The sequence below is a fragment of the Salmo trutta genome, chromosome 4 (assembly GCF_901001165.1).
Source record: "Salmo trutta chromosome 4, fSalTru1.1, whole genome shotgun sequence".
In the NCBI taxonomy this organism is placed as follows: Eukaryota; Metazoa; Chordata; class Actinopteri; order Salmoniformes; family Salmonidae; genus Salmo; species Salmo trutta.
Window position 1 is genome coordinate 29,245,013 of NC_042960.1, and position 24,178 is coordinate 29,269,190.

A 24,178-nucleotide genomic window follows, 5' to 3' on the forward strand; every position below is an offset into this window, starting at 1 on the left:
GCTTGAGGGAAACCTGTTTCAGTCTTCCAGAGATGTGAGACTGGGACGGAGGTTCACCTTCCAGCAGGACAATGACCTTAAGCATACTGCTAAAGCAACACTTGAGTGGTTTAAGGAGAATCATTTAAATGTCTTGGAATGTCCTAATCAAAGCCCAGACCTCAATCCAATTGAGCATCTGTGGTATGACAAAGATTGCTGTACACCAGCGGAACCCATCCAACTTGAAGGAGCTGGAGCAGTTTTGCCTTGAAGAATGGGCAAAAATCCCAGTAGCTAGATGTGCCAAGCTTATAGAGACATATCCCAAGAGACTTGCAGCTGTAATTGCTGCAAAAGGTGGCTCTACAAAGTTTTGACTTTGAGGGGGTGAATAGTTATGCACGCTCAAGTTTTGTTTTTTGTCTTATTTATTGTTTGTTTCACAATAAAACATATTTTGCATCTTCAAAGTGGTAGGCATGTTGTGTAAATCAAATTATACAAACCCCTCCAAAATCTATTTTAATTCCAGGTTGTAAGGCAACAAAATAGGAAAAATTGCAAGGGGGGTGAATACTTTCGCAAGCCACTGTATCTCTGCTGGCCACCCTCTTCAGATTTCTACGCACATGTCTTTCAGCTATGCTGTGATCTAATCAAATAGAATCCACAGATTGCGAGTTGAAGATAATCACTTTTACTAAGAGTATTAGAAAATTGTTAATTGACTGACCTGGTCTCTCCAGATCTCCTAACAGTACTATTTCTAGGGTCAATTTTAGATCAATGTTTTGCATTTTCAGCCATTCTTGATCCTGAGACCAGAAACTGGCGACCTGAGGGCAATACCAAAATAAATGGTCTATTGATTCTGCATCATCACATCAAAATCTGAAGAGCTTCGATGATTGAATTCCCCCGATATTCAACATTTTGAATATATGACGTTTTTTAAACCTCTTCATGGCTCGCAGGACAATCAACCTTGAGCTAGCCAGACAAGACTAAAGTGCCTCTAAGCTTCTAACGAGGCTAGTTTGTAAGTATAAAGTGGTTGCATGTTGTTTGGGGGGACAAAAGCTATATTTATACAAGTTAGACACCTTGTTTGTTTTCTGTTTCTTATGGTACTTCTTCTACCATTGAAATTGTCTGTTACTGATGATGTCACAAAATGTAAACAATGTCCAGATTTTAAAGATTCTATGGATGTGTTGACTAGAACTGTCTTCCTGCTGAAATGTCAGAACCTGTTACCATACTAAAGATGTAAAGATTATTCCAGGCTTTATGGCAAACCAGTCTCTATATGAGCACAATGCCACAGTTTTAAGAAGTTTTCTAAGTCTCTGGATCTGAGGCCTAAAGCCAGGCATACTGATGCCAGTGGAACTTGCGGATTTAATTCCTAAGCTGTATTTAAGTGACAGTAGCATTTGGTGCTCAGTCCAAAATGAGTTATAATAGTTGTTATCCTTTTATTTTAAACAAATGCTTTAGACGCGAATGGACCACCGCACCGTGTTTATTGCTTTCCAAACGGGATCATGGTTTAACATTTTAATTATGTTGGGATATTAAACAATTTTGCTACTGTATTATCTTCATTAGATTTTTGATTTCTTACACTGGCGTATGCAAATCTCTGTCTGTATTAGATGTTTATTTTGCTTTGAATTTCTTTACAGTACATCACATTTTCTGCATGGTTTGTGGATGTATCTGTTTAGACAGACTATTGTAGTTTTAAATTAATGGGTTAATATTTTTTTATTAATCCATTTCTGACCTGTCTATAACTGGCATTTACAGTGACTTCGGAAAGTATTCAGACCCTTTATCTTTTTCCACATTTTGTTACGTTACAGCCTTATTATAAAATGGATTAATAAAAAAAAAAAATCCTCAGAAATCTACACATAATACTCCATAATGACAAAGTGAAAACAGGTTTTTCCAAAAACAGAAATACCTTATTTACATAAGTATTCAGACCTTTTGCTATGATACTAGAAATTAAGCTCAGGTGCATCCTGTTAACATTGATCATCCTTGATGTTTCAACAACTTGATTGGAGTCCACCTGTGGTAAATTCAATTGATTGGACATGATTTGGAAAGGCACACACCTGTCGATATAAGTTCCCACAATTGACAGTGCATGTCAGAGCAAAAACCAAGCCATGAGGTTGAAGGAATTGTCCGTAGAACTCCGAGACAGGATTGTGTCGAGGCACAGATCTGGGGAAGGGTACCAAAACATTTCTGCAGCATTCAAGGTCCCCAAGAACCTCCATCATTTTTAAATGTAAGAAGTTTGGAACCACCAAGACTGTTCCTTGAGTTGGCCGCTCAGCCAAACTGAGCAATCGGGGGAGAAAGGGCCTTGGTCAGGGAGGTGACCAAGAACCTGATGGTCACTCTGGAGCTCTGTCAGAGTTCCTCTGTGGAGATAGGAGAACCTTCCCAAAGGACAATCATCTCTGCAGCACTCCACCAATCAGGCCTTTATGGTAGAGTGGCAGATGGAAGCCACTCTTCAGTAAAAGGCACATGACAACCAGCTTGGAGTTTGCCAAAAGGCACCTAAAGACTCTCAGACCATGAGAAACAAGATTCTCTAGTCTGATTAAACCAAGATTGAACTCTTTGGCCTGAATGCCAAGCATCACGTCTGGAGGAAACCTGGGGCCATCCCTACGGTGAAGCATGGTGGTGGCAGCATCACGCTGTGGGGATGTTTTTCAGCAGCAGGGACTGGGAGACTAGTCAGGATCAAGGGAAAGATGAATGGAGCAAAGTACAGAGAGATCCTTGATAAAGTCCTGAGAGCTCTGGAGCAGGTTCTCAGACTGGGGCAATGGTTCACCTTTCAACAGGACAACAACCCTAAGCACACAGCCAAGACAACACAGGAGTGGCTTCGGGACAAGTCTCTGAATGTCTTTGAGTGGCCCAGCCCAAGCACGGACTTGAACCCAATCTAACATCTCTGGAGAGACCTGGAAATAGCTGTGCAGCAACGCTCCCCATCCAACCTGACAGTGCTTGAGAGGATCTGCAGAAAAGAATGGGAGAAACTCCCTAAATACAGGTGTGCCAAGCTTTTAGCGTCATACCCAAGAAGACTTGATTCTGTAATCGCTGCCAAAGGTGCTTCAACAAAGTACTGAGTAAAGGGTCTGAATACATATGTAAATGTTATATTTCAGTAAAAAAAAAGAAATTAGCAAAAAAATTCTACAAACCTGTTTTTGCTTTGTCATTATGGGGTATTGTGTGTAGATTGATGAGGCGAAAAAAACGATTTAATACATTTTAGAGTAAGGCTGAAACATAACAAAATGTGGGAAAAGTCAAGGGGTCTGAATACTTTCCGAATGCACTGTATTTCCAATAAAATGGTAGATATACACTCAGCCGCCAGTTTATTAGGTACACCACTACAGAAAGTGAGTCACGTGGCTATGGCTCGCTACAGTATATAAAGCAGGCAGACAGGCATCGATGAATTCAGTTACTGTTCGATTGAACGTTACAATGGGCAAAACGAGTGACCCAAAATGAATGATCGTCGGTGCCAGGTGCGCCGGATCCAGTACCTCAGAAACAGCCACTCTCCTGGGCTTCTCAAGCACAACGATGTCCAGGGTTAATCGAGAATGGTGAAGAAAAAAAATCTAAAAATCCAGTGGCAGTCCTGTGGGCGAAAACAGCTAGTTGATGAGAGGTCGAAAGAGAATGGCAAGCTAACAGGTGGGCCACAAACAGACAAATAATGGCACAGTTCAAAAGTGAGAATAGTTTGACAAACAACGGCATCTCGGGAATGCACAACTCATCGATCCTTGTCCCGGATGGGCTATTGCAGCAGACGACAACACCGGGTTCCACTCCTATCAGCTAAAACAAGAAGAAGCAGGTCCAGTGGGCATGCGATCACAAACACGGGACAATTGAGGCATGGAAAAACATTGCCTGGAACATGACAGTGAGTTCAGTTTACTTAAGTGGGCTGGACAGTCCCCAGACCTCAACCCAATGGAACATCTTTGGGATGACATGGAACGGGCTGTTCGCAGCATGAATGTACCATTGTCCAATCTGCAGCAACTGCGTGATGCCAAAGCGTCAGCATGGACCAACCTCCCTGTGGAACGTTTCCGACACCTTGTAGAATGCCCCGAAGAATTCAGGATGTTCTGTAGGCAAAGGAGTGTTCGACCTGGTACTAGATGGGTGTACTTAATGAACTATGTAGATGTAAGGCATTGAAGCCATCAGCCACCTACTGTAGCTGGTCAACTATAGTGATTACTTTATTAGGAGAGATTGCTGGTATTCTTAGGATTCTTGTTTTGTTTATAAATTACGACACAAAACCAATGTGAATAACACTTTAGAAATATTTTTATATACTTCATTGTTAAAACAACAAAAACAAAATGATGGTCTGTTTTTTTTCTGTGTCTGGTTTAGAAGGAACCACATCAGAATGGCAGGAGTGTACATTAAAACAGGAGTGTTGGCAGGAGTGCACATTAAAACAGTACACAGGAAGTCAGGGTCTGGTGTCAAGGGCAGAAGCTAAATTTTTATTTTTTTTGCATGTGTTATACAAAATAAGATGTTTTAGGGAGAAGCCTTTCAATAAAAAGGAATAAAATAAAGTTTTCTATAAATGTTGTCCAACACTATTAAAATAAACTTCAAGAACTGAACAATTATATAAAGTGGTCGATAGGGAGAATTATACGTGGAAAATGTCACATGTAAAAAAAAAAAAGAAAAGTCATGTGTTTGGCAGCTGGTTAGATCTTTACCCATTTCAAACATGAGATGGCAGCAGTTACCAACACATTCGCTCTTCTTGCCTAGGGTCTAGCGCCAAGGGCTGCATGTTTGTATTCATTTCGCACAATGTCTACATATGAAAAGCTGATGACAGATCAGATCTGAATTACTTTAGTATGTGTTAAATACAACTTGAAAACATGCAGAACCTAGACCAGTGGTCTATGATACTATGAGCGGGAGGTAATGCGGTTGAAACCTGAGAGGAGATTCAGCAGGAAGCGAATCGTGACTGCAAATTGTGCACACAGATCACCAACCACAGGCGAGGATGGAAGATTGACAATTTAAAAGAATATGGAGGACAACCGAAAGAGACATTCATTCATCACCTGTCAAGAAAAAATGACAAGTGTGACAATGACAACGTCAGAACGTGTATTTTGCAGGTAGCCAGCATAGCTTGCTATCTATCCGTCTGGGGACTGACAGCGAGGTCACAGGGCTGCGGAGAACTCGGAAAATGTGTACTTTTCCTGTCATTTTTCGACCTCGCCTTAATTTTTGCGCGCTAGATAAAGTGTAGCTAGCAAGGTTCTCTCAGTAGCAAGCGATCTAGCTGTTGTGCGTAAAATACTGTATATAGACAGGGAAATACGACCACCGAGTGGCTTGTAACTACAGCAACCAAGTGACTGACAGCCTGTCAAAAGCTTTGACGTTAGTGCAGATGTTTGTGCCAGTAAGGTATTTGAACGGGGATGCATTTTTACGGTCAGATTTGGTCCAGTTAGACTATTTAATACAACGTCAGCAGCTATACATTTCAAGTTTTCAAAGGAAATGTGAGGAAGACGCCAATAAAGTTAGCTAGCTAGAAGCAGATCTAAAGTTAGCTAGCTACAGTAACTGTGAAACACATTTCATTGGTTCTTTTTCCACGTGAGAAAATGAAGAGAACCGAAAATAAAAACAAAAGAAAACTGATTCCGGACCAGCAAGAACGAACCGGAACAGCAGAGAAAGATGTGAGTTGTCATAGTTACAGTAGCTAAAGACAGCCAGGTTTGGGTCCCACGAATGTAACATAAGTTGTTACCTGTAAAAATGCAGAAAAGAAGAATCTTCTTTCTACTTTGATCAAATATTAATATGTTCTTGCTTGTACTGGGTATTGCAGTCAGTGGTTATTGAATGTACTACCTATAAAGTTACATGTACATTTGAGTCTATAGCAGACGCTCAGAGCGATTTCCAGTTAGTACAGCGTTTCCCAAACTGCACGTTTTGGGTTATCCCTTTACACTACACAGCTGATTCTAATTGATCAAAGTTTGATAATTAGTTGATTATTTGAATCAGCTGTGTAGTGTTAGAGGACCAAGTTAGTGCATTCATTCTAAAATGTAAATTAGTAGCTAGGTGGGACAATAACATATCACATTCATATTCTCAGTTAACTCACCAGGTAAAAAAAAGGAATAAATACAAATAAAATGGCTAGAACATTGTCGGCGTGCTGAACTTTTGACCGGTAGAGAGAGTGTGTGTGTGTACAAAAAAATGTAAAAACACAAACAAATGATAGTCCCACTAAGCGCAAACCAGAGATAGCGTATCACTGCAGAATGCTGTGGTAGAAATGCTGGTTATATATACAGTATCAGTCAAAGGTTTGGACACACCTACTTTTTCTATATTTTTGCTATTTTCTACATTGTAGAATAATAGTGAAGACTTAAACTATGAAATAACACATATGGAATAATGTAGTAACCAAAAAAGTGTTAAACAAATCAAAATATGTTATATTTGAGATTCTACAAAGTAGCCACCCTTTTCATTGATGACAGCTTTGTACACTTAGCATTCTCTCAACTAGATTCACCTGGAATGCTTTTCCATCAATCTTGAAGGAGTTCCCACATATGCTGAGCACTTGTTGACTGCTTTTCCTTCACTCTGCGGTCCAACTCATCCCAAACCATCTCAATTGGGTTGAGGTTTGTTGATTGTGGAGGCCAGGTCATCTGATGCAGCACTCCATCACTCTCCTTCTTGGTCAAATAGCCCTTACACAGCCTGGAGGTGTGTTGGGTCATTGTCCTGTTGAAAACCAATGATAGTCCCACTAAGCGCAAACCAGATGGGATGGCGTATCGCTGCAGAATGCTGTGGTAGCCATGCTGGTTAAGTGTGCCTTAAATTCAAAATAAATCACTGACAGTATCACTAGCAAAGCACCTTCACACTTCCTCCTTCATGCTTCATGGTTGGAACCACACATGCAGAGGTCATCCATTCACCTACTCTGCGTCTCACAAAGACACGGCGGTTGGAACCAAAAATCTCACATTTTGACTCATCAGACCAAGGGACTGATTTCCATCGTTCTAATGTCCATTGATTGTGTTTCTTGGCCCAAGCAAGTCTCTTCTTATTGGTGTCCTTTAGTAGTGGTTTCTTTGCAGCAATTTCATCATGAAGGCCTGATTCACGCAGTCTCCTCTGAACAGTTGACATTGAGATGTCTGTTACTTGAACTCTGTGAAGCATTTATTTTGTCTGCAATTTCTGAGGTGCAGTTAACTCAAATTAACTTATCCTCTGCAGCAGAGGTAACTCTGGGTCTTTCTTTCCTGTGGCAGGCCTCATGAGAGACAGTTTCATCATAGCGCTTGATTGTTTTTGCGACTGCACTTGTAGAAACTTTCAAAGTTCTTGAAATATTCCGCATTGACTGACCTTCATGTCTTAAAATAATGATGGACTGTTGTTTCTCATTGGTAATTTGAGCTGTTCTTGCCATAATATGTACTTGGTCTTTTACCAAATTGGGCCATCTTGTCACAACACAACTGATTGGCTCAAACACATTAAGAAGGAAAGAAATTCCACAAATGAACTTTTAACAAGGCACACCTGTTAATTGAAACTTCTTCTGAGCGCCAAAGCCATAAAACAGGGCTACTGGGTTTTGGGATGTCTATTAGGGATACATGAGGATTGGGGATTCACTGCCAAGTAGATCTCCTGGCTGTCGCTTTCTCATTAAGCGTGGAACATGATGTATGCTGCTTAGTACTGGTCCAGGGCCAGTTGGATTTTTCCTCCTGATGGTTTACATGGAATTGGGTCAGGGAAATCTGACTTGAAAATATCTGACCAGTTAAGTATTGTTTTTGAATTGGCCTGTGTCCTACTGTTACATGGCACATCTCTGGGTTTGTTTGTACATCTAGTTAGATATACAATCTATGAGTCACATGAGGTGAGTACTGTGTTTTGACAGTGTGTTTAGTCTAGTGTGTGTGTGTTTGTCTGCCACTCCCCAGCCTGATTGGGGCTCTAAACCCCTGGGCAGCGTCCGTCTAGGAGCTTCCATTCCAGTACCGACCAACTGTTAAAAAAAAAAAAAAAAAAAACATCCTGCTTCCCTTTGTTATTGGACACAAGGCCTTTAGTTTCCAACTGGGCACAGTCCAGACCCCCTAATCACAGGTAACCTGCTAACGACTTCCCAAGAACCCCAGCTAGGCTAGGACGTGAAGGAATTCTTCATTTAACTACCCACACGCTTCCTCCTCCTATGCAGGCTATCAAGAGGACTGCAGAGAGAGTTACTGTGGCAGTAGGGCTGTTAAGTGTCTCAGATGAGGCACTTAATTTGTAGATTGCTCTGCTCTCCAGCTTCTTCTTTGTTTTGTACAATTTCACATCTTGAATTAATATTGAGTAAACCCCCATCAGTAGCTGTAGGGTTTGTGTGTGTGTGTTTGTTCATGTGTGTGAGCTTCTGGTGGCTGATGAGCTCTTAAGGCGTCCGCATGCTTCCCAGCCGGAACACTTCAGAAGAGTGTGTGCATGTGTGTTATGTCATTTTGAGATTTTGGTTTGTTTTGGACTTTGGTGAGTTTTTTTGGGGGGGGGGGGCTGTTCGGGTACACCAAAAAAATTCTGGAGGCAAGCCGAAGTCTGTAGCCAAAGTCACATTTTTTAATTGAGACATACCGCACTAAATATTTTAGGTGTAAAATTGCGTGACTAAAATCTCCTTTCCAAAACATCAAAATGTGTTATTTTAGATTCATTTGGACTATTTTGAGGAAGTGTATACTGGCTACGGCGTCTCCATGACAAACAGTACAATTGCTGCTTTTTTTCTCATTTTTCAAGCGAAGGTCTTTTATTAAGGGAGTATGCGAGCACACTCGTTCGGTTCAAACTAGTCTAGGCGCCAGCCGAACTGAATCATGCTGACCCCTTTTAAAGCATTCTTTGAGACTGAGTAGCCTGGGAGCAGGGTTGAGTAGTAACGGATTACATGTAACAGTAGTTACGTAATATGATTACAAAAATGTAAACTTGAATCAACCCGGATTACTTAAAAAAATCAGGATTACAATTATATTTAAAAAATATAATAATAATTTAAAAAAATGCTGATTTACATTTAGGATTACTTAATCTAATATCAATAGGAAAATTTGATAACATTGTCGGTCTTGCTGTTATTTCACTCACACTCAAGACTTCTCACATGCTCTCAACTCAGCAAAATTCTATTGTCCAGCTGATCGATGACCCATCAAGTGTAGATGGCTTCTTTTGTATTCCAGTTGATTGAATGAATAGGTAAGGTTTCTAAATCATTTACACCTGGCCCACTGGTCAATCAGACATTTGTAGCATATTACAGTCCTCTTGAACTCTGTCTCTGAGTAGCGGGAGAGAAAATGCTTTCTGATTGCTGGACGCTCTGGCCGAGGAGTAGGGTTGAACCAAGCGTTCTGACCTCAACGGCAGTCAAGCACCCAATCTAGCTGGCTAAAGTTGGCTAGCTTGCTAGCTACTTCCAGACACAAATAAGAACACCTCTCTGACTATTTTACTCACCCTAGCAGAGTTGGTTAGGCAGTTTTCATGTTACCTAGAGCGTTGGTGACTGTCACTGTGCTGCTGGCAACAATTTAATTACATTGTTTTGCCAACATTTACTGACACTGTTCATATTCAACAGGTGTTGAGCGTTTGTAAATTCATCAGTTATTCTGCACTCTGGCACACTCAGACCAGAGTGCTCTAAAATCAGAGTAGATAACCAGAGTGAATTTACGAACAATTTGTAAACTGGAAATTGATCGCCCAAACAGATATAATATTTCGCTAAAACATTATAATTTCAAACCTTAACATATCTCTCTATTATGCGTGGGAATACTTTGGAACAGATTTCCACATTTAAAATAATTTGGAGCTGATTTTTCTAGTGTTTTTAGAGAATTTTATGTCCCAAAAATAATTTTTTAAATATTTTTTTTATTGTTTATTTTGAAAACTTGAGGGGACAAATAAAATCACTGCCAGTTGGGGAACCTTGGCATAGACCTATACATTCAATTTACTGTTAGGCCTATCAGTTACACTGCAAACTATCTAACAGTGATAATTAGGCTATATTTAGAGTTGGCAAACTAACCACTTCCTCATGTGGTGAATTAGTCCCACATTAATTATTTTAGGTGATATTAGTGCCCAAAAAGATGTAAGCAAATTCATCTCTATATTGAAAAAATCTGAACATTTTGGAACCCTAATTTAGAATTTTGCCCTGTTGTCAAACCAAAAATTCATGACAATCACTGGTTAAGGTTGCACATCAAAGTATCTTGAATAATGCATTCCTGCTTGGACATGCTAATTAGTTTAACCCCGTAGAGTCGATTGTAACATAGAAAAAAATCCCCATTAAAAATCCGTTAGTTTAAGTTAAAGATCTTAAGGGCGGTGTTTGTCAGACCATGAAGCATCCCGAAAATCGGTTTGACCTACAACCTATACCCCACAAGTGTCACGGGACTTGTCTGAAGGTAACCAGTACCAGTTTAAAAACAAATGTGTGCCTACTGAATAATTGGGTTAAGTATGAGTGAATAAAAAATAAATATATATAATTTCCTAGATCTAGGACAAACACTGCAAAACCTGGTTTCTTCTTCTTATTATTTTTTACTGTCTTTTTTGCCATTTATGAATGTGTTATTCAATGCACTTCTCTGGGCCATAGTAGTAAATGCCAAATTCTATTAATTTGTGTGTGTGTTAAAGGGGTCCTAAAATTCAAAATCAAATAGCCAAATGATCCATAGTATTACAATTAGGGATGCATGATATATCGGTGAACATATCGGAATCGGCCGATATTAGCTAAAAATGCCAACATCGGTATAGGCCGATGTCTAGTTTAACGCCTCGATGTGCAAAACCGATGTCAAAGCTGATGTGCATACCTATATAACGTAGGTACATGACGTTTTGACGCCACGTAAAATTTTGGGCTAAACGTGCAACACAGCATTCCTAAACTAGCCCACAATGTCTGCTGTGTGGATCGATTAACAAAATTTCAGCGAGACAACTCAAAGACGAAATCCATTAAAAAGATAATGGAATTTATTGCCCTTGACAATCAAACGTTCTCTGTTGTGGGTGATGTTGGCTTTCACCGACTGGTTGGGCACCGGTACAAACTATCAAGTGCGCTATTTTTTCAGATGTTGCTCTACTGGAGTTACACAGTAATGGCGTCACTGCGATTAGCTTCACGACACATACTATGGAACGCCGTTTGGCTCTTTGTGTGTCAAAAAAGATACAGTAGCACTGTCAAAGCTGTACAAAAAAGTCTGCAAACTTCGGCCACGAACGATGTGTTTACAATACAGCGTTGGTAATAAAGCATCATTTGTTCGACCGCAACTTCTGGGGAAGCTAGCTTTAGCTTGGTACCTAGCTAGCACCAATACAACCAACCTGAAAAAAATGACCAGTAGAACCTGCAGTCATTTTCATTATTCTTAGCAATGATTTAGGAATCCATGTAAATATTAGCTAGGTTGCCACTTGTTGTTCGTCTATTGAAATTGAACTTCAGTTCATGAAAATAAATGGCTAGTCAGCAACTTAACTCTGTTGCCCAAAGCTAACGTTATAAGCAGCCAGCTAGCTTCATCTGGCTGGTGAGGCTTGACCGCACCGGGTTATGTGTTGTGAAGCTAGCCACAATAAGGATTAGGCACAATAGTGACATTTGCTGTTTGCCTTCAAAATAAAAGTATGTCATTGACAGTAATGCAAATGAATACAAATAGTAGAATTATGCCATACTTTTATTTTGAAGTCTAACCGCAAAGTCCACTATTGTGGCTAATCCTTATTGTGGCTAGCTTCACTTAGATGGTCCGACCACCATTAACCAAATAAGAACTGTCTTATAAATTATGGTTATTTTAGATGATGACACCTAGCTATATAGTTAGCTAGCTAACCATAACTACTGAAACAGATGTTGTGTTATTTGACGTGTATATTTTTTGACTCGCAAAGACCCAAACAGCGTTCCATAGAAATCTTGGTTGAGAATGAAACGACTGAACAAAATGAACAATGAAACAGCACAGCAAGTAAGTTAAATAAATAGGTTTTGATTATGTTTTACTGATAATGCGGACATATGTAAATGCCAAAAAAATAACTTTTTGGTCAGTGTGGTGTGTGTAAACTTTTTATTTAGCTAGGCAAGTCAGTTAAGAACAAATTCTTATTTACATTGACGGCCCGGACGACGCTGGGCCAATTGTGCGCCACACTATGGGACTCCCAATCACGGCCAGATGTGATACAGCCTGGATTCCAACCAGGGACTGTAGTGACGCCTCTTGCACTGAGATGCAGTGCCTTAGACCGCTGCGTCCATCTGTGTGTTAACTATTTAACTGTACTAGAATGCTTAAAAGGCTTAAAAAATTGTAGATATTGGTTATCGTTATCGGGTTTTTTGGCAAGGAAAATATTGGTATCGGCCAAAAATGTCATATCGGTGCATCACTAATGACCATCTTAAAACAATTCCATATGTCAGCTTAGATAAACCCCTGGGTAGCATCCATAGGAGCTTCATGCCCAGTACATACCAGCTGAAAAACATCCTGCTTCCCTCAGTTATTGGACACAAGTCCTTTAGTTTCCAACTGGGCCCAGTTCAGACCCCCTAATCACAGGTAATCTGCTAGTGACTTCCCAGGGACCAGAATTGCAATTACATTTTGAGATGTTGCTCAACTGTCAGTATGCTTGCTCTTATCAGAATGCTTCTCTCCCTTCACTCTGTGTGTAAAGAGGGGAGATGGCGTTAGAGCCAGCAGCAAAAGAAGCAGGTTAACCTACTGTTGACCAAATAATGGTTTTAGAACCCACAAATCTGCAAGAACGTTGTGTAGCATAGTAACCAAAATTAGCGACGGAAGCAAAATTGCTTCGGTAAGAGGAGGGCAATGTTGGTGTCTGTAATTTTCGGTGTATCGTCCCAGCTCTACTGATTTACTTTCTTTTTCATGTAACTGTAATCGGTAACGGATGACATTTTTCAATTAATCCACCCAACCCTGACTGGTAGTAACGGAACCCCTCCTATGTTTTTTTCCTTCTTTCCCTCATCTCCTCTTTCTCTCCTCTCTTCTCTCTGTCTTCTCTTCTTTCCCTTTCTTCACCTGGGGCCTGACAATTGAACATGAACTATGGTTTGATTATGTGAACAAGTGCCACAGATATTCTCCTCTTTTCTCTGATTTGTTTCTTGGGGTTGTGAGTGTTAACACGGCAGCTGCTGCTGCTCTTCTTTCTGTGCACTTTGAAGATATACATTACTACTGTATCATAAACTCCTCACCAGGGATGCCAGACACCCTCACTAGATATAGGCTAAACTGTCTTCGTTTTCCCTCCAATTTAAATCCACGTGTTGTGTGTTAGGACAATGGGGTATGCAGATAGGGCAGTTCCTTTGAACACTCATTCCCACTAATCCCAGGCTCCAATTACAACATATAAACTGGGCCCCCTGTCTGGTGGTTAGGAGAAATGTTTAAGGAAAAATCAGAAGCACTTCTCTCTTTGATTGGAAGTACCATCGGTTCGAATTACATCCTGTTCCGGCAGCATGCAGTGAACACAGGCGTCAGGTGTCTTCTCCTAACAAACATATTAAGCAAAGCGAAATCTCTCCATTTATTTTGCACCAAGTTGCAGCAAATAATTGATTTATCAGATAACATACAAGCCATCAGTGTATAAGCTATCCTGTTTTACAAGCCTGTTAACTAAGACCACGAACATGGCTGGCAGAGGCGACCGCAATACGTGCAGCAAAGACGTAGTCGGTATTGATCGCACATCCATTATATAAGAGAAGTTTTACGTGAAGAAATCGCCATAGGTTTTGATCAAAAGTTGAATCCGATCCAAGAATCAATTGAAGGGCTCAAAAAAGCATGGGTGCAAACTCAAAATCTGGGAAATCTAGAGACATTAGCAACAGATTTCTCCCACTGGCTTGTAGAGCTGGATAAGAACTATGCGGAAAGCAGAGCACATGTCATTAATCAAATCCAATTTTATTTGTCACATACACATAGTTAGCAGATGTTAATGCGAGTGTAGCAAAATGCTTGTGCTTCTAGTTCCGACCATGCAGTAATATCTAACAAGTAATCTAACCTAACAGTTTCTCAACAACTACCTTATACACACAAGTGTAAAGGAATGAATAAGAATATGTACATAAAAATATATGAATGAGTCATGGCCTAACAGCATAGGCAAGATGCAGTAGATGGTATAGAGTACAGTATATACATATGATATCAGTAATGTAGGGTATGTAAATATTATATAAAGTGGCATTGTTTAAAGTGGCTAGTGATACATTTATTACATACATTTTTCTATTATTAAAGTGGCTAGAGTTGAGTCAGTATGTTGGCAGTGATGGCTGTTTAACAGTCGGATGGTCTTGAGCTGTTTTTCAATCTCTTGGTCCCCGCTTTGATGCACCTGAACTGACCTCGCCTTCTAGATGATAGCTGGGTGAACAGGCAGTGGCTCGGGTGGTTGTTGTCCTTGATGATCTTTTTGGCCTTCCTGTGACATCGGGTGGTGTAGGTGTCCTGGAGGGCAAGTAGTTTGCCCCCGGTGATGCGTTGTGCAGACCTCACTACCCTCTGGAGAGCCTTACGGTTATGGGCGGAGCAGTTGCCGTACCAGGCGGTGATACAGCCCGACAGGATGCTCTCGATTGTGCATCTGTAAAAGTTTGTGTTTTTGGTGACAAGCCAAATTTCTTCAGCCTCCTGAGGTGGGGCGGGGTCGAGACCCAGGGTCTCGATCTTAATGACGAGTTTGGAGGGTGCTATGGTGTTAAATGCTGAGCTGTAGTTCTTACATAGGTCCAGATGGGTTAGAGCAGTGTACAGTGTGATTGCGATTGCGTCGTCTGTGAACCTATTGGGGCAGTAAGCAAATTGGAGTGGGTCTAGGGTGTCAGGTAGGGTGGAGGTGATATTGTCCTTGATTAGTCTCTCAAAGCACTTCATGATGACGGAGGTGAGTGCTACGGTGTGGTAGTCATTTAGCTCAGTTACCTTAGCTTTCTTGGGTACAGGAACAATGGTGGTCCTCTTGAAACATGTGGGAACAGCAGACTGGGATAAGGATTGATTGAATATGTCCGTAAACACACCAGCCAGCTGGTCTGCGCATACTCTGAGGACACGTCTGGGTATGCCGTCTGGGCCTGCAGCCTTGCGAGGGTTAACACGTTTAAATGTTTTCCTCACGTTGGCTGCAGTGAAGGAGAGCCCGCAGGTTTTGGTAGCGGGCTGTGCCAATGGCACTGTATTGTCCTCAAAGCGAGCAAAGAAGTTGTTTAGTCTGTCTGGGAGCATTAAAGGAAGACTGACAACAAATCGAGGATCATAATCAGAAATTCAACATCCATGTGCTGGGCATTCCCGACGTAATTGAAAACAACAACCCATTCATTTGTTATTTTCTCTGCGAGGTGTTCAGCTGCGACAAACTTGGATACCTACCACCCGCACCGGGCCACGCACATACAAGCCAAGTTGTATGATCACAAGGCTGTTTAGCCTGGAGACGAAGCAGACCATTATGCGGCTGGCTGGTGAGGCTGCTGGCAATATGAAGTACCAGGGCCAGAGAGTGCACATCTATGCGGATCTCTGCTGAGATGGTGAAAAAGAGGACATCGTTCAACGAAGTGTGTACGCACTTGTGGGATGCAAAAGTGAGAAAGCTGCTATTTCCCTGCAGGCTGATTGTCACTTTCCGGGACATCACGTTTACTTTCACGGACTCCAAAGACACCAAGAATCACAATGCATGTAGAGGTAATCAAACTGGCCTGACGAGCAACCGCTTTGTCAGTCTCCCGTCTCATCATTCAGACAGTAGCCTAGCTCTACTTCCATTCTGATGGAAATATGTATTTTATTTTGGCTGCTGTCATTGATGGGCTATGCAGCCTCTTAATATTCAAGTAGGCCTAGGCTACAGCAGACCATCGCCTTATGATTCGTCCGAAATGCGTCACAGAGGCTTTTTCTTTTGCTGTATTCATTTGGCCAATGGATAAATATTATTCTGCTCGCCCATCAGTCGATAGGTATAATGATTCTATAGATTCAAACTGAGCAGACGGCCTGTTAATGAGGCCAATGATCAACAAGCTGTTTATATTTTTTTGCAGCTATTATTATTATTATTATTATTATTATTATTATTATTATTATTATTATTATTATTATTATTATTATTATTAGACTTTTTTTGGGGCCATAATGGACAATCATTGGTCGTCTTTGCACCGCTCTGTGGAATCAAGCAGAGCAGACCACTCCGACTTGGTCCAACTGACTGAGACTTGGTCTAATAGTTGACAAACTTTTTTTGAACTGATGATCTACCAATAATGAAATAATGTTGTTTGGAGCCCTCTTATGTATATGGATATAACGATCCAAATAATCTAGGCCTATACAATATCTAATACCATTTAAAGTTGTATGGCCATATTAGGATGGATTACGGTCAGATAATAAGAATCCTTTTCATTTTTCAGGGAGCATCAATTGGGAGTGTAGGGGATGCTTTTTTTCCTCATGTCTTGCTTGTTATGTGCTTATTGTGTTATGCTGTCTTGTGGTGTTATTTTGTTTTTCCTGTTTATTATGACACTCCGAAAATGATTTTGAATTTCAAAATGAAATGCTCAAATACAACATAATGTGAATGGTTTGGGAAGCACTTTGAAAAAGAAAAAATATTGTCTTTATTTGAATAAAGAGAGAGTAGACAGCTTTTCTACAAGAGACCCATCTCTTACCAACTGCTCATGAGCAACTTCGATCTGTATGGCTTGGCAAAGTGTTCTATTCCTCATTTACATCCAACTCTAGAGGTGTTGCCATCCTGATTAGTATGTTAGTGTATTTTTCTCCAGAAGAAATGAAGTCTGATAACAATCGTTGGTTTATTTTTGTTAGATTTCCTTGACAACGTTGAGGTCATCTTACTAAACTGCTGCTTCCCTAATCACGATGACTACAAGTTTGTTAATGATCTCACCGCCATGGTGTCACAATTTCCTATCTTTTGGGGGGGGGTTTAATTGTATTTTAGATGCCAGTTTTGATCAATCATCGACTAATGTCCAATCATTGTCCAATATGTCTACAGCGCTTGTCCATAACACAAGATTTGGGACTTCAAAAAGTATGGAGAACAACACATCCTAATGAATGGTGCTTTTCTTTTTATTCTCATGTACCCAAATCCTATTCAAGAATATATTTTCTTTATTCCATCATTTCTAATTGTGTTTATTATACTATAATTTTATCTAACCACTCTTCACTTTTTCCATTGAATTTGAGGAACCTCCTGTGACACAAGTCTTGACGATTCAACATATTGCTACTGGCAAATCATTCATTTATTGACTACGGTATATTAAGTCACTTTGATATTTTATTTGAAGTGCACCGGAGCACAGCAGTACATTTACATTTGAGTCATTTAGCAGACGCTCTTATCCAGAGCGACTTACAGTAGTGAATGCATACATTTAAAAAACATTTTTTTCCCCCGTACTGGTCCCCTGTGGGAATCGAACCCACAACCCTGGCGTTGCAAACACCATGCTCTACCAACTGAGCCACACGGGACCAGTATGCCCTTTAATGATCTGGGATAGCCTGAAAGCCTACATTAAAGGGAACATCATAGCATTTACTTCTTCTCTAAAAAGGAACATTATAGATTAATTAAAATATACTGAAAAGGACATTAAACACTTGGAGAATCTGCATTTGGTTACTGAAGACCCTCTCACACTTCGCCAACAAGAGATTAAAAAAAATGAGATACAACATTTTGAATACTCACGCTATATAACGATCTATTTGGAAAAACAAAACAAAGATGTACAGTACCAGTCAAACGTTTGGACAGCCACTCATTCAAAGGTTTTTCTTTATTTGTAATATTTTCTACATTTTAGAATAATAGTGAAGACATCAGAACTATGGAATAACACACATGGAATCATCTAGTAACCAAAAAAGTGTTAAACAAATCAAAATATATTTTAGATTCTTCAAAGTAGCCACCCTTTGCCTTGATGACAGCTTTGCACACACTTGGCATTCTCTCAACTAGCTTCATGAGGAATGCTTTTCCAACAGTCTTGAAGGAGTTCCCACATATGTTGAGCACTTGTTGAGCACCAATTGAGCAACATCTCAATTGGGTTGAGGTCGGGTGATTGTGGAGGTCAGGTCATCTGATGCAGCACTCCATCACTCTCATTCTTAGTCAAATAGCCCTTACACAGTCTGGAGGTGTGTTGTGTCATTGTCCTGTTGAAAAATAAATGATAGTCCCCCTACTTTAACACACTGGCTTTGACTATCTGATTTACAGAATAATGTTATACATTTCTTTGCTGCGAGCACAGACAGATCCAATATATATTTTTATTGTTCCATGGAACTAGTTCTCTAGTCCCAAATAGACACACGATGGGTGTGAGAGGGATAGAACTCTATAAACATTCTGAAAATGTATTGATTACTGATTCCCCAAATATTTAAATAAGATTGCATGTCTAAAACGTGATAAAGTACCCGCTTGCCTCTTACAGCACTAACAAAGCAAAGACATTTCAGCATTCATTTTGAAGTTTTTCTGGTGTATAGTAAACACTGTGAATGATTTTTAACTGAGAGAGTTTGTGTCTGAGGTTGTAGGAACATTTGTGTGCTTTCAAACATACACTGAATAGAATAAATATAACATGCTAAAAGGTAAAAAATGTGTCTGAATTACAGTATTAGACCCAAATCTATGGATTTCACATGACTGGGAATACAGATTTGCATCTGTTGGTCACAGATAAGGTAGGGGAGTGTATCAGAAAACCAGTCAGGTGTGGTGTGACCACCATTTGCCTCATGCAGCTCGACACATCTCGTTCGCATTGAGTTGATCAGGCTGTTGATTGTGGCTTGTGGAATGTTGTCCCACTCCTCTTCAATGGCTGTGCGAAGTTGCTGGATATTGGCGGGAACTGGAACACACTGTCGTACACGTCGACCCAGAGCATCCCAAACATGCTCAGTTGGTGGCATGTCTGGTGAGTATGCAGACCATGGATGAACTGGGACATTTTCAGCTTCCAGGAATTTTGTACAGATTCTTGCGACATGAGGCCCTGTATTATCATGCTGAAAAATGAGGTGATGGCGGCAGATGAATGGCATGACATTGTGCCTCAGGACTCGTCACAGTATCTCTGTGCATTCGAATTGCCATCAATAAAATTGAATGGTGCTTGTTGTCTGTAGCTTATGCCTGCCCATACCATAATGCCACACACGTGGTCTGCGGTTGTGAGGCCGGTTGGACGTACTGCCAAATTCTCTAAAATGACGTTGGAGGGGGCTTATGGTAGAGAAATCAACATTAAATTATCTGGCAACAGCTCTGGTGGGCATTCCCGCAGTCAGCACGGCAATTGCACGCTCCCTCAACTTGAGACATCTGTGGGATTGTGTTGTGTGACAACTGCACATTTTAGAGTGGCCTTTTATTGTCTCTAGCACAAGGTGCACCTGTGTAATGATCACTCTGTTTAATCAGCTTGTTGATATGCCACACCTGTCAGGTGGATGGATTATCTTGGCAAATGAGAAATGTTCACTAACCAGGACGTAAACAAATTTGTGCACAAAATAAGAGAAATCAGCTTTTTGTGTGGCAACCATTTCAATAACTGGAATGTAGTTCAATTTATACAAACCATGTACATTACAGGGTATGACAGTTCCTAAGTAGTAACATTCTATTGAATTGGTCTTGTAAAGGTTTGGGGTTGAAGGTGTGTGTGTGTGTATGTGTATATATATATATATATATGACATAATCTCTGTATTGGACCAATTTACTTTGTCAATGACAGGAGGAATAGAATTGAGTATGAGGTCTTGGAGAAAGACATCATTGGCATTCAATGATATAACATGGTATTCTATTCTAATTGTAATTCCTTCAATTTGGTCATGTGCTCTAATCTTGACGGCAAGCGGTTCTATGACCAAAGCAAAAAGTCTGGCCGGACAACCTTGACTGGTCCCTTGAGACAACAGTAAGGGGGTTGAGTATTTAACTACTGCCATTGGTAAAGTGTAAATAATTTGAATCCAAGAGATGCATATTGGACCAAAATTAAACCTTGATAAGGTAATTCCTCTCCACGCTGTCAAATGCTTTTTCAGCCTTAAGGGACACTAAAACATTTGGGGTCTTAAGATCATTATTATGAAAATGAATGCCAACATATTGACGAAAATGATCAGAGGAGAGACGACTCTGTACAAAACCAGTTTGGTCTGTGTGGATGAGATTGGGCAGCACAGACTCTAGGCGCAGAGTTAATATTTTAGCAATCAATTTATAATCAACATTTTAAAAGTGACACTGGTCTATGGGAGGAGCACACCGTGTGATCTTTCTTTTTCAGTAAAGTATGAGGAAGCTGTTTTTTCTCCAGACAAGTCTTGATCAAATGGAGAAAAAGAGGCATCAACCTCTCAGAGAATTGCCTACATTATTCTAAGGAAACCTATCTAATCCTGGTGCCTTTCCATTTTGGAGGGAACCCATAGCATGTGATGGTTCCTCAGTAGTAATGTCTTGATGTAAATTTAGCTTTGATTCTTCGGATAAAGTTGCTTGATTGATATCTTTCAGGAAGGCGTTAAGAGTCACTGAGTTACAATGCAAACTAGAGGAGTACAAGTCTTCATAGAGTTGTCTAAACGTTTCATTAATTTGTAAGTCGCTCTGGATAAGAGCGTCTGCTAAATGACTTAAATGTAAATGTAAAGTGGATCTACTGTAACATTTTATTTTTCTTCTGTTTCTTTTTTTATTTGCCATGCTAGTAATTTGCCAGCCATTTCACCTTCTACATACAGTACCAGACAAAAGTTTGGACACACCTCATTCCAGGGTTTTTCTTTATTTCTTACTATTTTCTACATTGTAGAATCATAGTGAAAACATCAATACTATGAAATGACACATATAGAATCATGTAGTAACATGAAACATTTTAAACAAATCATAAAAACATTTTAGAGGGCCTCCCGAGTGGCACAACAGTTTAAGGCACTGCATCGCAGTGCTAGCTGTGCCACTAGAGATCCTGGTTCGTGTCCAGGCTCTGTCACAACCGGCTGCAACATGGAGACCCACGGGGTCGTCGTCCGGGTCAGGGGAGCATTTGGCCGGCAGGGATGTTCTTGTCCCTTTGCGTACTAGCGACTCCTGTGGCGGGCCGGGTGCAATGCACGCTGACACGTTCGCCAGGTGTATCCTCCGACACATTGGTGCGGCTGGCTTCCGGGTTAAGTGGGCATTGTGTCAAGAAGCAGTGCGGCTTGGCTGGTTTGTGTTTCGGAGGACGCACGGCTCTCGACCTTCGCCTTTCCCGAATCCGTACGGGAGTTGAAGCGATGGGACAAGACTAACTACCAATTGGATACCACGAAATTGGGGAGAAAAAGGGGGTAACAAATATATCATAATAAATGTAAAAAAAAATATATATATATATATATATATATATATATATATATTCAGTTGTAAGTTTACATACACCTTAGCCAAATACATTTAAACTCAGTTTTTAACAATTCCTGACATTTAATCCTAGTAAAAAATCCCTGTCTTAGGTCAGTTAGGATCACCACTTTATTTTAAGAATGTGAAATGTCAGAATAATAGAGAGAATGGTTTATTTCAGATTTTATTTCTTTCATCACATTTCCAGTGGTTCAGAAGTTTACATACACTCAATTAGTATTTGGTAGCATTGCCTTTAAATTGTTTAACTTGGATCAAATGTTTTGGGGAACCTTCCACAAGCTTCCCACAATAAATTGGGTGAATTTTGGCCCATTCCTCCTGACAGCACTTGCTTTTTCAGTTCTGCCCACAGATTTTCTATAGGATTGAGGTCAGGGCTTTGTGATGGCCACTCCAATACCTTGACTTTGTTGTCCTTAAGCCGTTTTGCCACAACTTTGGAAGTATGCTTGGGGTCATTGTCCATTTGGAAGACCAATTTGCGACCAAGCTTTAACTTCCTAACTGATGTCTTGAGATGTTGCTTCAATATATCCACATAATTTTCCTACCTCGTGAATCCATCTATTTTGTGAAGTGCACCAGTCCCTCCTGCAGCAAAGCACCCCCACAACATGATGCTGCCACCCCCGTTCTTCATGGGTGGGATGTGTTCTTCGGCTTGCAAGTCTCTCCCTTTTTCCTACAAACATAACGATGGTCATTATGGCCAAACAGTTCTATTTTTGTTTCATCAGACCAGAGGACATTTCTCCAAAAAGTACGATCTTTGTCCCCATGTGCAGTTGCAAACCGTAGTCTGGATGTTTCATGGTGGTTTTGGAGCAGTGGCTTCTTCCATGCTGAGCGGCCTTTCAAGTTATGTCAATATAGGACTCGTTTTACTGTGGATGCAGATACTTTTGTTCCTGTTTCCTGTACGCGTCTCCTTCCTGGGCTGTATAATGGCTGCGTGGTCCCATGGTATTTATACTTGTGTACAATTGTTTGTACAGATGGATTGTGGTACCTTCAGGCATTTGGAAATTGCTCCCAAGGATGAACCAGACTTGTGGAGGTCTCCAAAAAAATTGTTGCGGTCTTGGCTGATTTCTATTGATTTTCCCATGATGTCAAGCAAAGAGGCACTGAGTTTGAAGGAGGCCTTGAAATACATCCACAGGTACACCTCCAATTGACTCAAATGATGTCAATTAGCTTATCAGAAGCTTCTAAATCCATGACATCATTTTCTGGAATGTTCTAGGCTGTTTAAAGGCACAGTCAATTTAGTGTATGTAAACTTTTGACCCTCTGAAATTGTGATACAGTGACTTATAAGTGAAATAATCTCTGTAAACAATTGTTGAAAAATTACTTGTGTCATGCACAAAGTAGATGTCCTAACCGACTTGCCAAAACTATAGTTTGTTAATGTAACAGTGTAGGTTTAGTACCTCTCTTCGCCCCAACCCGGGCTCGAACCAGGGACCCTTGCACACATCAACAACTGACACCCCACGAAGCATCGTTACCCATCGCGCCACAAAAGCCGCAGCCCTTGCCACGCAAGGGGAAACCCTACTTCAAGTCTCAGAGCGAGTGACGTCACTGATTAAAATGCTATTAGCGCGCACCACCGCTAACTAACTAGCCATTTCACATCGGTTACATTAACAAGAAATTTGTGGAGTGGTTGAAAAACGAGTTTTAATGACTCCAACCTAAGTGTATGTAAACTTCCGACTTCAACTGTATATAGATTTTAGATTCTTCAAAGTAGCCATCCTTTGCCTTGATGACATCTTTGCACACTCTTGGCATTCTCTCAGATTCATGAGGTAGTCACCTGGAATGCATTTCAATTAACAGGAAGACCCAGAGTTACCTCTGCTGCAGAGGATAAGTTCATTAGAGTTAACTGCACCTCACATTGCAGCCCAAATAAATGCTTGACAGAGTTCAAGTAACAGACACATCTCAACATCAAGGACACTGCGTGAATCAGACCTTCATGGTCAAATTTCTGCAAAAAAACACATTACTAAAGGACATCAATAATAAGACGAGACATGCTTGGGCCAAGAAACACAAGCAATAGACATTACACCGGTGGAAATCTGTCCTTTGGTCTGTAGTCCAAATGTGAGATTTTTAGTTCCAACCTCTGTGTCTTTGTGAGATGCAGAGAAGGTGACCGGATGATTTCTGCATGTGTGGTTCCCACCGTGAAGCATGGAGGAGGAGGTGTGGTGGTGCTTTGCTGGTGACACTGTCTGATTTATTTAGAATTCAAGGCACACTTAACCAGCATGGCTACCACAGCATTCTGCAGTGATATGCCATCCCATCTGGT

General features: G+C 40.6%; 1 protein-coding gene across 7 annotated transcripts in view; it reads left to right on the plus strand.

Annotated features, from left to right (window-relative positions):
- Positions 1-5,354: 5,354 nt before the first annotated feature.
- LOC115192201 (microtubule-associated serine/threonine-protein kinase 2) overlaps positions 5,355-24,178 on the plus strand; it is a 278,871-nt gene continuing 260,047 nt past the window's right edge. For all 7 annotated transcript variants that reach the window (XM_029750428.1, XM_029750429.1, XM_029750430.1 and 4 more), the window contains exon 1: positions 5,355-5,804. In XM_029750428.1, the coding sequence (XP_029606288.1) occupies positions 5,727-5,804 (78 nt within the window). In that variant the 5' untranslated portion in view covers positions 5,355-5,726. The remainder of the gene's footprint in view (positions 5,805-24,178) is intronic.